This window comes from Ischnura elegans, chromosome 11, assembly GCF_921293095.1.
Source record: "Ischnura elegans chromosome 11, ioIscEleg1.1, whole genome shotgun sequence".
NCBI lineage: Eukaryota > Metazoa > Arthropoda > Insecta > Odonata > Coenagrionidae > Ischnura > Ischnura elegans.
The window spans coordinates 35520242-35539789 of NC_060256.1; the positions used below are offsets into that span (position 1 = coordinate 35520242).

The window sequence follows — 19548 nt, forward strand, 5'->3', positions numbered from 1 at the left end:
TACATAAGAATATCGGGAGGAATCTGAAATTCTTAAGGAGGTGGTGAGGGAAACAATTTCAAGCCTTCTTTGTCCATAAACATGGGTACCAGCTTCTAAGTTATTGAGCAGCGGAAGCTCAAATATATTTTTTGGATTTACTTTGTAGCTACCATGAAAACGGTTTTTCTTGGGTATGAAGCCCTTTTGAAATTTTATTTACGGATCTGGATTTTTAATCAAATTAAATAATTAAGTCTGGAAGAAAAATTTGCGATCATAACTTTCTTTAACAATAAATATTTGCGCTTAATTAAGCGAGAGCCTTGAGCGAACATCATCAATACGATTGCTCATTCTGAAATTAATTGTTTCAGACAATTATAATTACACGTCCTCGTCCAACATAAATTATTTCATGTCCTTAAAAAACGGTGGTATTAACTATTAGAAAAACGTTGCCTTGATTTCAAGCAAATGAAATTTTCTGGAGAGTGATTGAACTTGAGATAGGTCTAATTGAATTACGATTACGAATCATAATTATCGTGATTAACATCAACCCAGTCAATTTTGAAAAGAAAATTTTCTCTCTTGAACTCCGGTGTTGAGGTACATATACCATTTTATGAAATACGCGGATATTAAATTTTATGCGAGTATTTAAGCGAAACAGTGACCGATCGCAGGGAATATCTGTTTAGCTCACAGGGTTATAATAATAATATTACGATTTATTTTTCTCGGGCATTGTCCATAAAGAATATAATATGATTTTATTATGTAAACACCTAATAATACACAATTTATAATTGGAATATATAGGGATTCGCGCATACATTACAGTGCAAAATGACATAAGAATATAAGATGTATCAAAATAATTTATACACTTTCAAGGGTTTGCGTATATCGAAAAAATATTTGCTTAAAAACTGTCAAAGAGAAAGATTTTTCATAAGTGATAGTTCTGTGTTACGGGGTTATGAGAAAATCAGGAGCCATTCTAGTCAAACTGTTGTACTCATTGTTTCTGACGGAAACAAATTGCTTCAGATAGAGAGGCAGTTAATTTTTGAAAAAATGAAGGTAGATGACATGCAAATACATTCTCTTGATTTTTACCTGCAACCATGCACGATGGATAAAATAAGGAGAAATGTGATCGTCCTTATTTATGTTAAAAATATACCCAACGCACATATTTAATTGGCGTTGAAGCTTAGCATTATGGTCTTCAGTGTTAGCGTCACTTTCAAGGCCAAAATTCGGCCTAATGAGTGGCAGAATTTCATACCACGCTTATCTCGGCTTTTAGTAGCCAGGTTTCCCTCCCCCTATGGTCCTTCCTCCTTTCACTATTCTCAAGCCACGCCTCTGCCTTATATGGGCACGCGACCTTTGCAATCAGCCCTGAGTCTCTGGCCCTATGCTACTGTCCACCTGCGTCACCCTCAGTCGTTATGGCAACCACCCTGCCCACTCCTCACGAAGAACGATTCTTGCCAAAGAGTCGGTCAGCCCGTGATTTGAAAAGATGAGAGTTACTCATGTCTTCTGCGATGAGGAGCCAGGAGTCTCGGCTTGCAGGTGCTAAATACTTCGACACCTTAGACATTGATTAGGATCTATTACGGAGATTTTTTGAGATTCTTCTTCTTTTTGAGAGAGATACTTCAAGGATTGTGGTCCATCAACAATCGGTCAATTATATTTTATCTCAATAAACACGCTGAAGTAACAGCGGTTTTAGACAATCTTGTCGGTGAGTTCTTTTAAGTCATCCATTGATGCTATTATCCATTAAAAAATTCTCAAATATCATTTTATACGAGGTGTGCTGTATAAAAAGCTCAAGTTGAATTAGAACTACATGTAACTATTAACATCTATGAATCATCCATGTAGTCTTGAAAGAGATATAATTTGAATCCATTTATCTTGATGTAAATTGTGTAATGTAAATATTTATATCTTATTTAACACTTATAATCAGCTTGGAAGCTATTTGAATCCTGAAAAACACTACAGTTTGCACTTTAAAGTATTCATCTGAATGTAATGGCGAAAACCATCAGGTGAAATATTAGCACAAATAGTAGGCACATCTTGTGGTTTTAAAACGTGGTCGATTGCTCGATGTAATTTTATGACGTCAAAGAAAAAAGTTGTCAATAAGGAAAAAAACTAATTTAAGTACTTAGCAGAAATATAGCTGGTTGGAAACTCAATATTTAATGTAGTTTTGAAGAATATGGCCCAGCGTTCGTGATTTTATTGCTGGATCAAGCCAACATTCAGTTCCTCACTAAATCTAGTGTCTCCTCTGTAGCTAAATAAATTCTATATCCAACCAATGCGAATTCCTAAGGTTACCATGGTGGCAGCTAGTCATACCGAGATCGTCGCATTCAAAAAATTGATTTCTTTAATTTTTTGCAATATCTGGCACTGTGTGTGTTTCTGTTGCAATATTCAAACGTCGATTTACTGAACGGGACTTTCACCTCCTAACATCAGAATAAGCGATTCTCACAAAAGCTCACATTCTCGTTGGTATCTTGACCACAAATTGCTGCCCCAAGTCTTACGGGAGTATGGAATTGGGGCAAGACAAATGATGGAGTATCCCCATGTTTCATCTGGAGAAAAAAGAAACATCAAGGCACAATGGAGAAAGGGATAGCAAAGGGTTGAGAACAGCAAGAATTGGCATATGCAACGCCACACCCGTCACGAACGGCAGTGGACCGAAACACAACGATGCCAAGTGCCATACTTAGTTCGGCAACTTTCCTGAACGATAAACTTATATCTTTGTTTTATTTTTCGTTTATTTATGGTAGAATTTGATCTGATACCGCACCATATGCTCCTAGGTGCAGTTGTTTTAAGCATTCACATAAATGCAGAAGGAACAGCTGTGTAGCAGCGATGAAGTTTTGATTTTTGTTGCGTATATGATATTATTTTTGCCAGCGGCTCATTAAGTGGGGATTGACATTTGCATGGAAATGTATTTGCTTATCATTCCAATCATATAATTACAGATTGTGGTTGTATATTGATCTTTTTATGCAATGTTGCCGTTCGAATTATCCATACTAATGATCGCAGCATGGTCGCTCATTATATCGATCCTTAAATATTGGAAACATTAGAAACTGCTGAAGAGTTGATTCTTTTATGATAGTGGCATAGTGAAATTGTAGACATTTTTTCGTTCTTAAAGAATTTTAAATTCATAGTTAAGGAAAAATATGAGAAAATTCCATTGGTATTAATATCTATAAAGATTTCATTTTCTCTAACAATTCTACTAAGAGCTCCGTACTCTTTTATGCCAATTAAAGCAGCGATATTTTATGCCACAAACTAAAATCCTCGAAAAAATTCCATTGATACGTATGATAGTAGTTTATATATTGACAATCATTGTATAACATAAGAATAGTGCCAACAGTATTGGGATAATAATTTTTATTATTTCCATTTTGCCTCGGATACGGTGCTTAGGTTAGCTTTCTAGTTAGTTCGACAATAGAATCTTCAGCCTTTCAATATCATATGGTAACTATCCATAGCCCAAGTACGCTAGCCGTAAACTTTCTCACTCTATATCTTCGGAAGAGGCTTGATTTCAGAAAAGATTTTTGGAATTGTGTGTCGCAAAACGTATCCGCCATGGCAAGTATTCCCAGGTTCAGAAAGGTAGAATGTTGTGACGTCATGTAGGCGACATGAGTAACCACTGGTGAAAGTTTGAATTAAATTTTTTCGGGTCAAATTCAACCCAATTCTCTTAGTCACATTGGAAATGAAAAGAAAAACTGTCATGGACGATGGTCTAAGAATTAGACGCTTAGGTCATGACTGTCCTAAGATATGGGTGAAAAAAATACTACCATCGATATTTTTCTCGATAATGTATGTCGGTGTGATAGATTGAGAGGTTAAGCAAAGGTTACCAACTTCGCAAGGTAACACTTCGAGACCGTGACTACAAGTCCGAGATTTTTACCTTGGATTACGTGGATTGCAATAAGTAAAGTATCGAATTGCATTGAATTGTCATGAATGGACACAAATTAATTTCATTAAGACATAAATAAAATAGAAAATTCATTCGTTTTTACAAAACCTTACACACTGCAAAGTAGCCTTTAGAGAAAGAGGAGGCCATTCAATGGAAGAGATGACCCAGAGATATGTTGCATTGATAAGTCTCATCTTTTATCGAGAGCTAGAGTCCAGCATCTGGTACCAATATTCCAAGCGCTTTCAAGTTTTTTCTACTCGTCTCCTCAAGATTTCCTTGCGCCGGCCGTGAAGATGCAGTCCGTGTTTTTATTTCTGACTCGGAGTGCAGTCGCGTGAACTTGGCCTCTGTTCGTCTCCCAGATAACCCACAACACGTCAATACAACGTCTGACACAATCCCGCGGGATTTCGGCACTCATTCACTAATCTCCGATCTCATGGGAAATGGAGACGATAAGGTCACGGATGATTGCCAACAAATTCTCCGCCCAGGTCAGGGATACCCAGAGAACTTTTCGTATTCCACGCAATGCTGAGTGTTGAATTTCCTAAAAGTATTTAGAATTTATATTCGATAGGTATAGGACGATTGCCGGCCTCGGTGGCGGTGGGGTAAAATCCTCGCCTGCTAAGCAAGAGGTCGCGGGTTCGAGTCGCGCCAGGATAGACTGCCTCTATCCACGACATAGTTGTTTGTGTACGTCAAAATTAATAACATGCAGAAAACGCCATATTTAAAATGCCACTTACAGCTGTTTTCGGTGGTTTGGGGATAAATAAGTACTTAACAGATAGGAAATTGAGACCCATTGATTGCTATCGATACAGAGATGGACCCGTGGTAGCATGTCTTGGAAAATTCTACATCTATATGTACAAACCACCCCGCAAGCCGCCTAAAAGGCGTGTGGTAGAGGGTGTTAGGACACCAGCCGGTTACACATAAAAGGAAATGCTCAAAAGAAATTACGACTAGCATTTATTGAAGTCCTTTATGGTTCGGGGGAAAAACGGATTCCCGTATCTATCCGTTCGGCAAAATGAATCTCTTTATTTTATCGATTAAGTCAAAGTGAGTTTAGGTTTCTGCAATCAGCGAGTCTCATCAGATAATGAAGGTAAGTTAGTTGGCTCCATTGTAATTCTATTAAAGTCATATATATTGATGACGAAATTCGTTCAACGAAGGCCACCTTGATATCTTTTCGCTCTAAATTATGCATCGGTACTGCTATTCCTACAGTTCAGTAATTGTGATAGCTCTTCATCGTTATTTTCTATTATAAATAACGACAAAGGGTTATGAAAATTGTGACTGATTAACTACTTTCGCCAAAAGTAATCGGATACTCGCAGAATATTACTGGAAGATATTTCCACTAATAGTCTTCGATATTTCGCCTGGTCAGGTTTGAAAATAATCGGCGGATAAACTATATTACTAGTATGTTTATTTGCTGGGTAGGTGTTCATAACAAGACTTTTTTGGCTGAGTTTGGAATCTCGAATAGCCAATGTATTATTTTAGGAATGTAGATTGAGGGTTCTAAGGTTTATAATCTTAAGGATTGTAAGTTAGGCATCATTTAAGTAAGTTCACTCAAAGCGATTGACTGCCTTTTACCCAAAGTATTCAGATAATTCCAATGTTTTACCTGATTACCAGCCGTCGTGGTGATGATAGTAGACAAAAGGTGAAATTTGGTCATTTGACTATCAGTGAGATAAGCTTATTCCCTGTAATCCCTCTAGAGATGCATATTACCTATTTTTGTCTTTAATTTCCCTTTAAAATATCAGTTTTGGTGGCGGAGGTCTCAGCGAATTGTTCTCGCACGCGCGAGAGCCGTTCTTTTCCCAGCAAACCGGTCTCGCGAGCACGAGAGCCGTTCTTTTCCCCGCGAGACCGACTCCCACGGGACACGCGTATTCGCGCCTCCCCCTCGCGTACGCAATCACCCCCTCCCATCCACGCCTTGATCCCCCTTCCACCCGCAAACACGTTCTCCCCACCAGTGCGCTCATTAAAAAGTCTCTTCTCTCTCCTCGGCAGACACAGAGAGCGGCAGCCAAGGGAAGAGTCGCCGCAGAACGACCTCCCGACACCACAGTGCCCGTCTGCAGCGGAACACGGACCGCTAAGAGGGCTGCCAGAGGAACAGCCAAGATCTGCGACTTTGCGGGAGAACCACCAGGCCACAGAGTCTGCAAGCGACCTCTCAACCCAGCGGCACTGCTCAGCAGAGGCTCAAGTACAGCCTGAATCTACAGAGGAACCCCAGAAGTGTCCACCAGAAGGACAGTCGAAGGAAAAGCTACAGGAAGCATCTGTAGAACAAAACCAGGAGTTACCAGAGTCTTCTGCGGACAACCCCTCTACCCTACAGCAGTCGGAAGATAGTTCCTCCCAACAGGATCCCAAACAGTGCTCCTCTTCTCCTGTGGACGATCTCCCCTCCCAACAGCAGCAACAACCAAAAAGTAATCCATTAGAACAACAACAGCCCGCGATGCCACCATCAAAAGTGCCGGCGCCGTCGGTGCACGAGGTGCAGCCGCTGATTCAGGCGCCGGGTGCCGTCGTGGTCATCGACCCGGCATCTAAGAGGGAGGACCCTGATGCGGTGACGCCGGCGCCAAAGTATAAGAGCGTCGAGGGAAGACAGGATGCTCCAGAACCCCTCATATCACCATTCATGAGACAGGTGAGTTGAACGACCGACTTACAGGAGGTTCATAGGTACAACTATGCGATGAAGTGAGTGCATTCTATTGTTTTCAGTGATCTTGCCGACCATAATTTATGCGCAAAAAACACACCCATAAGCATACTTTCCTTTAATGATCAATGGCCTCAAAGTTACCTCTTTTTGAGGTGGCCACTCGTGGCTGGGCTCACGTGAAGATATGCCTACGCGGCAGCGTTGGCGTGGTTATCAGGGAATTTCTTTACTTAGCTTACATTCTGTACACTTTATGTCGCAGGAAGTTTCGTATTTTATCGTGGTAGCGAATGGTAAAGTGAAAGATAATGTAAAATAATGTTTATTATTTAATAAGGATTATTTACTGCTCAACATCCAATAAAACCACCAGGATCAATCATTCTACTCATTAATAATTGGCCCTTAGATGCCTTAAAAAACATAATGTTAACTGATTCAAGTCCAAATAATTCAATGTACCTATTTCCGAAAATTTTTATTGCTAAACTATGCGTGTCGACCAGCAGAGTGATCTGGTGTTTATTCAGGTAGAGTAACAGTTAATTGTGAAAAGTGCTTCAATTTTTTTCGTGAATACCCTATGTCTTTATTCGAGTTTGCATTTAGAGATCCTGAAGCATCATTACGCTCTTTTATATCTTTAATTTCATATTGGCATGAGATATTTTGATAGTTTTTGTTGTTCAAAATTAAGTGAAATGTGGGGAAAGTGTCTTCTTCGTAGCTATGTTTGCCCACTCGGTTGCGCAGTCGCTGCGTCGTTGTCGGATGGAAGCGAGTTTTCCTGTGATGCGGCGGTGCGTGTGCTTGGATAAGACTGTGACTGCGAAACGGAATGGAAAACTCATTTGCCCCTCGATGGCGTCTTCCAGTACGGTTTTTCAGTAGTTCAATATGTCGCTCGCATTAGATTTTTTATTTGAGTACATTAGGAAAGTTAGTTAAATAAGGCATCGCAATCCATTGCATTTGCTAGTTAATTTTTCCACTGCGATTTATTTAAATAAGGCATTAAAATATATGGCAATGCCTTATTTAACTAAATCATGGTGGAAATATTTCAATGTCTTGCGTAACTAACATTAATAACTTTCACCATATCGTAACATATATCTTACAAGATATTGGGAAAGCATTTTTTTATCTATTGCTTATTTTTTTACATCTAGCACCGGTGTGAATGTAATTGATGGACGAAGCCGATACTCCGCTGATCTCCGTCGCTGTAGTAAGAGAAAGTGTACATTGCCATTCTACTATTTTTAAAGTTTCGACTATATGACTAGTTTAGCTACCTTGCAAATAGCCAGATTAACGCATCAAGTGCAGTAAGCCTGTGCTAATTGTAGGATGGCAAAACTATTCATTGATAAAAAACGCCTCTTAAGACAGTTATTTTCTTTGGATATTTGCACCTTCTACATTTAAGCTGTATATTGTAGCCTAACTTCAGAATAGCATTCGATGACGAAGTGAGGAAAAAGAGTTGCCAACCTCTAGCAATCAATAATTTTTATTCGAGCTATGACATTAGTTATCGTAATAGGTAAGTGAGTTCTATCAAGTGAGACTCAAATTACCTAGTGCCATATAAAATCGAACATATGTAATAATATTTTCACCCTATTACATTTCAATTTATCTTCATTTCTGGCTGATCAAAGGAAATAATAACAATATACTCAATTCTCTTCATTTGCACCGATGAAATGTAATTATGATATTCGCGGACACTTAGGTTAAAATACGAGGGATGATGGAAACACTGTGTCAAACGTATCCTTTCCCTCACATAAGTGGGTTGATGGACAGTGATTTTATGGTCGCGTCCATTGGATTAATGTTAGAGGGCAGAGATATACAATTGCATTTCCATGCATTGTGGATTTCGTGATAGGATGCGGATTTAGAAGCATAAAGAGCAAGGCCATGCTCTCAACGCTTCCCTTACTTCAGCTGTTTGCTTAGTTTACCGCGCATGGGATGATTGGGTCACGGGGTCATGGCTCGTCTTCTTCCACCCTCGATGCCCGCTCGTTAAATGGACGAATCGCCGATCTACATGATTCTAATTCATCCCTTGGTACGAATTGATGAAATCCCTGGAAGATGTCTCAGGTTATTTCAAAAAGTGGGTCAAGAAAATTGTGCTTCATTGACTGATGGCTAAAAAATATGTTTACCAAGCTAAGTTTTCAAGAAATTGCATTTGGAAATTCGCGTTTTTATTCACTCCCTTTAGGCGACACTCGTTCAAGCTTATCAAAGTTTTATCTCATCAAGTCAATGAAAACTTATCAAGTTTGTACCGGAAATCTATGATGTTCATTGTTTCATAAGAATCATGGTTAAAATAAAGCCTTGGCCTTGCAAGGTACTACCTTCCGTGTAAATAGTAAAGTAATTCTTAAAAAAAATCAAATCATGTTATTTATATGAAAATGGCAGAATAGTTGATCAAAAACGCTTAATTAATCGTTAACTTAGAGATAAAATGTTGGCAATACTCAATAAAGCCAGAAATATATTGTGAAATCTTCGACATTTCTTAGGTTTTGGTAAATTTAGAAATGCTGGCAACGGACCACTCTAAACATGTCGAGATGAAAGTTTAAGCTTTAAGCAGGTAATAAATATATACAGCAGCAAATAAACACGAAAAATGACCGGTCAAGCATCGTCTTGAAAGTGAGTCCTTGGCAACCGTGAGGGCGTGTGTATGTATCTGTTGACGTAGATTGGTACGCATGTGACTTTTCCCCCTGCGTTCACTTCCCCCAACCCTAACACAGCCTCCAAGGACGGAAAGCCGCCTGCATCCGAAATATCGCAAAGCTACATTTCGCTCTCGTTATCAAAACCAGGAAATCTGCATTTCTCATGTCAGATATCGGTTTTTAAAAGGAAGTACATCAGGTTTTCATCAAAATACTTTCCAACATAGGTCACAGTATGAGCCTATTTTGCTGAAATATAACTAGCGTCCATAAAAATTACCCACCGCAATCACATGGCCAAATAATATACTCTTAAGTACATGCAAATATTCTTTGATCAGCGCAATACCAAGGCCCGATTTCCATGATAACAACATCAATTGATGTTGTTATCATGGAAATGGAATCAATTGATGATCATTTAAACGCAAGTTTTGAAAGTTACTGCTTGTGGCGGTACTGAAAAGGCGTTTTCATTTGCATTCATTATCACACATAAAGATTCATGCCCTTGTATTTTCGTATGAAATAAGAGAAGAATCATGAGATTCATTTCATTTAAATCCGTAAATTTCGTGGTTTCTTAATGGAGATTCAGGACGAATAAATTTTTACGCCCATTGTCAACATTCCCTATTATAGCTGCTGGGAGCAAGTTTCACGTAGATGGTCTTCATCATATAACACCGCTTATGCGATGAATGCTAACCCATTATTCACTATGAGAACCTTCCTAGTGACCTCGAGGTATTATTACGCATGAGAAGAAGGCAACTGACCCAACTACTTTCGGTTTTCACACCCTTTAAGGTCAACCGCTTTGTCCACATCACTTCGAACCTTGAGCCGAGCTTAAAGCACCTCCGTTCCCTCCAAAAACTTTGACTCCAAGTGTAATCTGACTTTGACGCTGAAAATGGGAAATCCTAGCACTTCAAATTCTTAAAATGCCCTTTACGACCGCGTCATTGACTCATTTTTTAAATCTATAATGCAATTTTTTTACCTAACCATCCAATAAAAAAGCTTGCTATAAAAATTTCTTCAAGCATGTCAGAGCTTTCATTATCTATGAGAACTCTACAGGATGGGAAAGGTTGGAAATTAGCCACCACCATGGTATACCATATGCGAGAAGATACATTGTTTAAATTCGTGCTTTTGACAGTTTTTTAATATCTTTTTTTAAACTGTAAACCCAAAATAGTACGCGAAAATGCAAAGGTAACGCTATGCGCTGATATTTGGTCTCATAATCTCATTGTTCTTCTTTTCTACCGGCCTGCATATCAACGAAAGTTATTCTGCAATCACAATTCTATCTTCCGTCACCTTATCTGATCAAAGATCGCGAGGAAATGACAAGATAAGAGAGAAGAGGATGTTTCTTTAGAGATAAATTTGGACCAAATAAATTGCGGAATTCTCTTGTCATCCCAAACAATGGGAATCGTTGCTCGGCTTCTATCGTCCATTAACTTAGCGTTGCTAAGAATATCTTTACGATGCTCCATTGTTGCACCTTTCCGATACGTTGTAATTCTTTTCATTTCTCTGCACGAGTACAGAGCGCTCGCTACTCCCAGATTCACCAGTGTTGTCCGATATGAAGAGGTAAAATCCGTTTAACAGTTCAGAAGACAACTGCAAATGCACTCATATTGTAGAAATTCCACAGATTATTTCTCACTTGACTTTGACTTGGAATCGAGCTAGGATACCCTACACTTTCCCAGATTACTTTAATTACCTCACATCACTTGAATGATCAATTACGTACTCAGTTATGATAGAGCTATGGTGGGCCGTATGCATTTTTCGTGAACGGGATGAATGGCCAAATAGCTTCTCTATTTCTGTTTATTTCGACAACTTAGATACACTTCGTGGGTTTTTTCAAATATTTTACCGAAGTAACTCCTATTTTTGTTATTTTCTGCTCTGGTGAAGGGTGATCAGGTGATGCCGACCGGCAAAAACTGATTGATATCTATAATACGTGAACTAATTAATGTGCTAGTTTTAGGCTGCATTTTCCGGGTTTCACCGCGTCGTGGTTGCGTTGGTGACAACAGTTTCTCCTGCATTCCAGCAGGCGTCTTCAGGTCGAAGCGGCCAACGCTATTGGCCGCAAGGCGACCAATCAGGGCGAACCTACACCACTGGGCTGCCTATATAACGGTGGCCAAAACACGGCATAATCACTTCGACCTGAAGACGCCTGCTGGAATGCAGGAGAAACTGTTGTCACCAAAGCAACTACGACGCGGTGAAACCCGGAAAATGCAGCCTACAGTACCAGCGCACCGCGGAAGCATTCGCACCAACTTAATGTGCTAGTTATTGAGGCATATCACTTGAATGCAATTTTCAAACAAAATTTATAAAACTCCAGAGTAACATATTTAATTTATCTACCAAAATACAGAGAATGATGTTCCAGTCAATTCCAAATTAAGCCCAATCGTCTTAAAACAATTTGTACTTTCCAAATTTGTTTAATAAAACTTAGCCGGGTTTTGGCAACTCATTGTCATCTTCTAGGTAAGATATAAAATCTCGGGTACGCTTAGTTACCTAATTCTGAATCATACGTATTTCCTTGTGAGTTAGGAATGTAAAAATCGTCCACTTAGTCACGTCGAAAATAAGTTTCTACACAATCATTCAACTGCCGGTATTACTGGGAGTGGATCTCAGAAGAGAGAATTTACGATCGATCAATATTCCCCTTAATTCTATTGCCATTCCTGCGTCCTACTTCCGTCTATGGTAAATTCTCTTACTACCCCCAACCCTTTCTTCAAACTCTTTGCATTGCTTATCTTGGCTATCGCCCTTACCTCTGAGTACCTGTCTTACTTCCTCCAACACCGTCCCATCAAGTGTATATAAATATGCCTCGCGATAAGACTCGGTACTCCCTCCGTCCATATTTGGCCACGCTATATAAAGGTGCAGGTCAATTCTCTATTTCTCAATTCGGCGAGCAATTAGGCTATTTATGAATGAAATTAGAAGCAAAAAACGAGCAGAATATTGTTTAGCGATTAATAATTGATCAAAGAAGTCATTCACTCGCAGTACACTTCGCAGCATCATTGTTGTGCTCACAAGAATTCGTAGACGCTTATCAATATGGTATACTCAAGTGTTAATTTTTGGTATTTTTCGATTTTTACAAATTTATACCTCTGCAAGCACGGGTTCACGCACGTAAGTTGATATTGCTACAGGCTTATCAAACTAGGGCATTGACACCTATTTTGCTCATTATTTACAATAGTTTTCGTTTATTTTTCTACAAAAAACAGATTACAAGTGATTACGAGTCAATTTATTTTTACTGGGCACAGTGTAATAACACACATAAGACAAACAGGACACATAATTTTCATTTATATTACACAATACTTACTTTGATCGTTTATCATGCACTCTTTGCAGACATGCTTGTATTGTCATTTGCTATTTTTGCTTTGCCAACCAAAGTCCAATTACAAATATCCTGATAAAATTGATTGAACATTCTTATAACATAATTCTAAAAAATGGTAACTGATGAACTTGGTTTCAAGAAAATGGGCCATTATCATTAGCCAACAATTCTAAGAATGGTTTGACTCAGCTCTCAATTCCTCTCTCCTATCCGCTGGTCTTTTCATAGCGACGAATTTCTATTCTTTTAAATCCTTCGCAGCCTATTCCTTGTAACTCATTCTGGGACGTCCCTTGGCCTTCTTTCTTTAGACCTTTCCTCCTACAATCGTTTTCATAAGGCCCTCATGTCTCATAATGTGACTGTCTAAGTTATCCCGTCTTCTCCTTAAGGTTTTCATAAAACTTCTCTTTCATCGCACTGTTTTTAGCACTTCCTCAATTCATGCATGGTCGATCCATTTTATCTCCATACTTCTTCAGTTGCACCAAGAAGAAAATGGATAAGGATGTTTTATTATAAAATATTCATATTATAATAATATTCTTGTTATTCAGTTAATATTCGGATAACTGATGAGAATGGTTTCTATAAAATGGGTTGAGAGCTCAAGAATTTTTTATGTAACATGAACCAAGATGGTTGTTTGCTATAAAAATCTTTGACGCATCTGCAGAAGCCAAAAATCTGCTTCCTTATTTTCTGACACTGAGATCGTATGTCGCAACCGAATCCGCGAATTCTTTCTCGAGATGAAGGGCCAGTATCTCCTTCCGTGGAATGGGACTGCGACCCCTCCCCTCCAATACCCCTCTTGCCACTGCCCCTCTTGCCCCGTGCCCCGACATTCCTCGCTTACGACTTCTCAAACGCAGAGGACTGCTTTTCCTTGTGCTTGGCCTTCTGGGAAGGATTCATTCGCCACCAACGCGCTCATCGGACCCATGGAATTTCGCGAGCTGTATAGATTGGTTGTTCGACCGGATGTAGTCGAGGTGTTTGGGTCCGTGGAAATCTAAGAATGCAGAGGACCATTGGGAAATTAGGAAAGTTATCCTTCTCATTTGGATAGGGAATCCCCATGACAAGAAGCTCATGAAAAGGAGAGAAATTGGAGTTAAAATAACGTTTAAATTTCAAGGATGACCTGTAAAAGCTGCTAACCAGGCGCGGCAGTGGAGACAGATTTGAATTTTTGTTTTTTACTTTTACGTTTTTTGAGGTTCTTCAGGTTAATAAGGCCAAGTAAAGAAGAACATTTGACTTGGCTTGGGCTAGCCACCGGTTAAAAGAGGATACGACAGCTTTCTAAACATTAAGGCATTACGGATAGTTAATAAAAATGGACGGAGAATATTGATAGATCAGCCACGAAAATTAAAATAAAACTTTGTATTAAATAATAGGAAAAGTGTAAGCTCAGTAGTAGGAGCGTTTTGGTAGTGATTTTCATCATTAAAATCATCACATTATCATAAGTTAGCGACCCGAAGAGTGGTTTGACCTAGCTCTCAACATTATTCTCGTAACTTCTTGCCTTTTCACATTTATATTTTTCTCTTTTTTTTAATCTCCAATTACCATTCCTATGATAATCATTCTTGGCCTCTCTTTGCCTTCCTTCCCCTCCACTTGTCATACAACGATTGTTTTCGTCAGGCCAGCATGCCTCACGATGTGGCTAAGTTGTCCCTGATTGCCATAAGATCCCATTTAGAATCGAATTTTTAACAAGGCTATCTAAAATATGCCACCGTAAGCCAGAGTTACTTTAGAGACAGTGGGTGTAACACGGGCAGTGGCGGATCTATGGGGGGGGGGGGATGCAAGGTGGCTACAGGGCCCCCTTGGACGTCCAATTTACACTAGATAGAATGGTAATTTTTTTTTCGGACTCGCAATACTTCTGGGAGTTTACCCCAGACTTAGCCTCCCCCCCTTGTACCTATCCTAGATCCGCTACTGAACACGGGCATGTATTAAAATATGATTGGAAGTAAGTCACCCAGCGAAAGCATAAATTACCTCAGTTTGCAACTCTTAGAAAGTCCCATGCGTGAATGGAAAAGGTAATAGATATGCATACAAGTGCTTCAGCCAAGTAGAGTAGGAATGTATGCTCTTACTAATTTGGTGAACTAAAAAATTGTAGACACATGGCGCAAGGAGGCATCAGAAAGAGGAGGTTGGTAGCTACGAGAATTAAGCTGTCACTGGGAAGGAATAGAATAGGAGTGTGACCTCATTTTAGTGGCGCGGTAGAATCCATCTGTTTATCTCACCACGGTGAAGTGAATAATGATTTACATGGTGGCTTTATCTTACTAAGTTCAAATGAGTTCACATTTGGGAGGAAAGTGGGCTCTAGAAAAGGAAATATAAAAATCATGGAAAGTACCATTGCTTCTTTTTTTAGGCTATACTTATTCTATTAGTCTCATTACTAATGGATTCACTGCGATACGGAGGTTAGAAATAGTAATATTTACCTCGTTGTTCATCCGTGCACAATGACAGTAAAATAGTAGTATGATTCAATTAAACCGTAGCTGGATATTTAGGTTTAACTGACTTTCACTCCATGCATCAGCGGGAGTCTAAATTAGATCATGTACGCAACTCAGTAGGCACTTAGTTTAATGATGTCATGAACTATGAAAAATGAAAGCCATTCACCATGCAGTTTCTTGCCTTTTTTTCCTAGCAAGGTGTTGAAAAGCTCAGTGAGTATTGAACATATTGCATGAAAGAAGAGTCGCTCACTTGTTGAAAAAATATCTTGGATAATAATTCCTTTCTAAAGCAGTTTCTTATTTATAGCCTTTTCAAGACTCTACAATAAAAAATTTAAGTCCTTATTCGATTTATCTCACACTTCAATTTTTATCAACTCATTGAAAGATCACAGCTGATTAATAGCTATATTATTTTACATTAGATTTGACCCGTTTTTAACTGCTTTGGTATTAACAATATATTAAATTATTGTAGTGATATCTCTCAATAATGATAATGCAGAGGTCTTTGAAATCGTCGCGTCGCCATTGCTTTTTCTCAGCGTTCATCGACGTCTTCGAAGGTCGCTTTCACTAAGCACTGTGAAAATAAAACACAGCACAATGGGATGTCCTTTAAACGCTAATTGCCTAAAGTTTTGGAGAAAATCCTTTTGAAAGATGTCAGCGAATTTTTTTAAGATAATTTATTCTGTAGTTTCATTGCTATGATATTCCAATGTCACATTTCATTTTTCTCTTGGGAAATTATACTTCTCTGGAGACGATTCCACTTAGCGGCACTCATTTTTGGGACATTTTACGCCGTGTTTCTTAACCGAGGCCAATCTGTTATCAAACGCGGCCATCGTCAAAGCCCGCTTAACATTTCTCACGGCAATAACCGAAAAGTCAGCATGGAAGGAAGGTAAACGTTCCTCTGATGGAACCGATTTGGAGAACGAAGTATTCCAAAATAATGTTTTTAATTTCTTTAGCCCCTCAGTATAAATTACAACAATTAAGTGACCATTAAAATATTTATAACTATTATCTGATGATTAAATAAGGTCATGGAACACGCTTGTTTCCAAAATGATGCTGAAATCTCGATAAGAAAGCATCTAATCATTTTTTTGTGATGGAATTTCCTTCGACGATAAGGAATGAGTTTTAGAAAGACACTGGTAAAAAATATGAGAACCGTCGAGAATCTGTAATGATCAGCAAGGACTTGGCATTTGAACGAAAAATAACAGAATTCTTTCCGAGCTCTATTGAAGAACTCAGGCCGAAGTAATGCTTCGCCATGTAGTAATGCAGCCAAAACCCGCGTGAATAATACATTTCTAAGTGATCTACTCTACTAGAATCCGGAGCCCGAAAATATTTACTTTCTTCTCTAAAACCTAATGAAAAAGTTTTAATTTTGGGACAAATTTTTTGACCTTACAACACATAAATATAGTGTATACCAGTGGCGTAGCGAGGGAGTTACAGGGAGCTCGGACCCCCCCCCCCCCCGGAAAATAAAAACACTATTTTTTTGCTTCATAAGAGAAGAAAATATTTAAAAATCACGATTTTACAAATGATTTATTTGAAAAATGAAGATTTTGTTCGGTTATAAAATGTGTTAAAATTAGTTTAAAACCCTATTCTTAGTACCCTGTTTTTAAAAAAATTTTACCCCCTGGTTTTGGACCCTCCATCCCGAACGAAATTCCTGGCAACCCCACTGGTGTAAGCATGATCAAAATACTCGAACTTGCAGTGTGTGAATGTTTATTCCTAGCCATTAGCCAGTCTTTTGAAATTCATGCAGGTATGTCAGGAGCACCACGCTAGATTTGACGCGAGCAATTGATAACTCGAAAAAATGATCGTGTGAAGCCACCTTTATGTAGGCGAGACTATCCGAGAACGTGTTTATTTCAACTATTTGTTGTTCGTGCGCACAGAGATCAAGCGTGACGTATTCTGTGGTCGAAAATTGAGAGAAAAGTGGAGTAAAAAATGTGAAATGTGACGTCAGCGCTTGGAACAAGTTTTTCGAAGCTGGAAGCCGGTTGCCATGGCGATCAAGAACGAACGAAACAGTATGTACGGGATTCCAGATGTGGATGACGTTAGTCGCTGGACCACTTTTCTCCGCGCTTTCTCTGCGCATTCTCCTATATACTTGCCCCACCGCCTCCCGCGACAAACCAGTCTCATGATGTCACGGAATTGACGTCACAACGGTGACGTGAATGCCGCATGGCCCCTAAAGCCAGATATTAGCTTTCACTCTGCATGTTTAGAAACTCTCTACGTGGAATTCAAGTCCTTTCGACTGCTTCGGCAGGTCGGCGAAGGTCACAGTGCTCATACAGAAGGCTTTACGTTAAATGAATAACGCCGGACGGAAATAATTAAGTTAACCTGATGATAAATTCCACTTCTGTAGGTTTGATACCCTCTCTGATTTCACGATAAATGGTGCACTCTTGGGTCAATTTCACATTCAAAAGGCGTTCTGTAATGGCATGCTTCAAACAATTCAGTCACTTACTTCCTTCTTACAAATCAAAATTTATCTTCCAATTGAAATTTTCTAGCTGGGCGGTATTTTATCTTCAGCTTTTTCGAAATTTGGCCATTTATTCCTTGTCGCTATGCCTGACTCTGGTCAACCTTCTCCATTTATATAATTCAAATGAATCGATTCATTCTTTTATTTTTCTTGACCTCCATTATTTAATGTTGAATAACTTTTCAGTGTATAGATCTAAACAGTGTCGTAACTATGGGGGAATGAGGGGATAGACCCAAAGCCTCAGAGGAATAAAATAAATATTTAAAACTATTGTCTTGTTTCGACATATAGCAACTGCATTTGCTTAAAGTTAAGGATCATTTATTAATATCATGACAGTAAGGCATTTGAGTCATCGAGATTAGTCAGTTTTCAAAACTTTTCCTGGATCCTCCGTAGCCTAGGGGAAGGGTCGCCCCCCAGGCCCTTCCAACCCCCCATAAGCATATTCCTAGTTACGCCACTAGATCTTATAATGACGTGCAAAATTGCTTGCCAAAGTTTCGATTTATCTTTTAAACCTTCTTCTGGGCTATGAATGAATATGATGAAATTAAATTGATAAATGAAGGCATGAAAGATTATTGAAATGTTTTCTTTTACGATAATTAAATAAACGGTAAAAAGAATTCAATCGTAGTATATAAATTAAAAAAATTACGCCGGCAAACAATTTTGTATATCATCTTTAAACTTATACTACGAGACGCTAATTAACATATAGTTCAGATATACAACTTTCGGTTGCATTTTACTCTTAATATTTCTGTATATGCTGATTGTGAATATTTTTATTAGCAAGCCCTGGCTGCGATGCAATATATTCTGCTCTTTGAATCCGCACGAGTGCATCGTCGCCTCGACTCAACCGTTCTATTTTGCATTATTGCGAAACGATGGTGCCGATGCGAGATAAGGCAACGACTGTTGCCCCCTTCCCCTCCACTGCCAGTCGGAAAACCGATTAGATTGTGCTCTCAAATTGGAAACGAAAGGCAAAAGAGGGAAGTTGGAGGAGGGGGGAACACTTTGGTCTCCCTCCCCTTTCTTCCCCGCCTCCTCTAAGTGTGACGTGTCGAGTTGGTTTGCTTAAGGAACCGTACAGGGAAGCTCTGGAACCCGAGCAGTCAATGAGGCTACTCACAATGTAATTATGTGCCCAGGCAATCCATTTCCGATTCTTAAATCCATAACTGTGATTCCATAAATGTGTTGATTAAATGAAAACACGTACCAAATAATAATCAGCTGTTTTTGTTGACACGTATCTTGAAACTCTGTCCTCTTCTATGGTGAACGTTGGCAAACAATTTTGTATGTCATTCTTAGTTCTATGAACTGAAATGTTAATCAACATTATATAATTGGGGTCAAGAAAAAGAAAGGAGGAATCGATGCATTTGAATTATTCAGGCAGAATATGCATTTTAAAATAAGTTGTTCAACTATCTCATTCTGCTATCGATTCCTTGTGACTTTTGTCCGCCGATATAAATCAATTTCCATACTATTGTCCATGCAATCGGCTTTCATCAGATAGGAGTAAATGGTTTTAATTATGAATAAATAAATA

The 19548-nt window shown here is 38.9% G+C and overlaps 1 protein-coding gene across 2 annotated transcripts in view; it reads left to right on the forward strand.

Moving 5' to 3' along the window:
• Positions 1-19548, forward strand: part of LOC124167709 (facilitated trehalose transporter Tret1-like) — a 56305-nt gene that overhangs the window by 24998 nt on the left and 11759 nt on the right. The window contains exons 1-2 of one of the 2 annotated variants that reach the window (XM_046545712.1): positions 5837-5967; positions 6074-6725. In XM_046545712.1, the coding sequence (XP_046401668.1) occupies positions 6531-6725 (195 nt within the window). In that variant the 5' untranslated portion in view covers positions 5837-5967; positions 6074-6530. Of the gene's footprint in view, positions 1-5836; positions 5968-6073; positions 6726-19548 lie in introns of those variants that run through there. The other variant, XM_046545711.1, reaches the window with a different exon arrangement.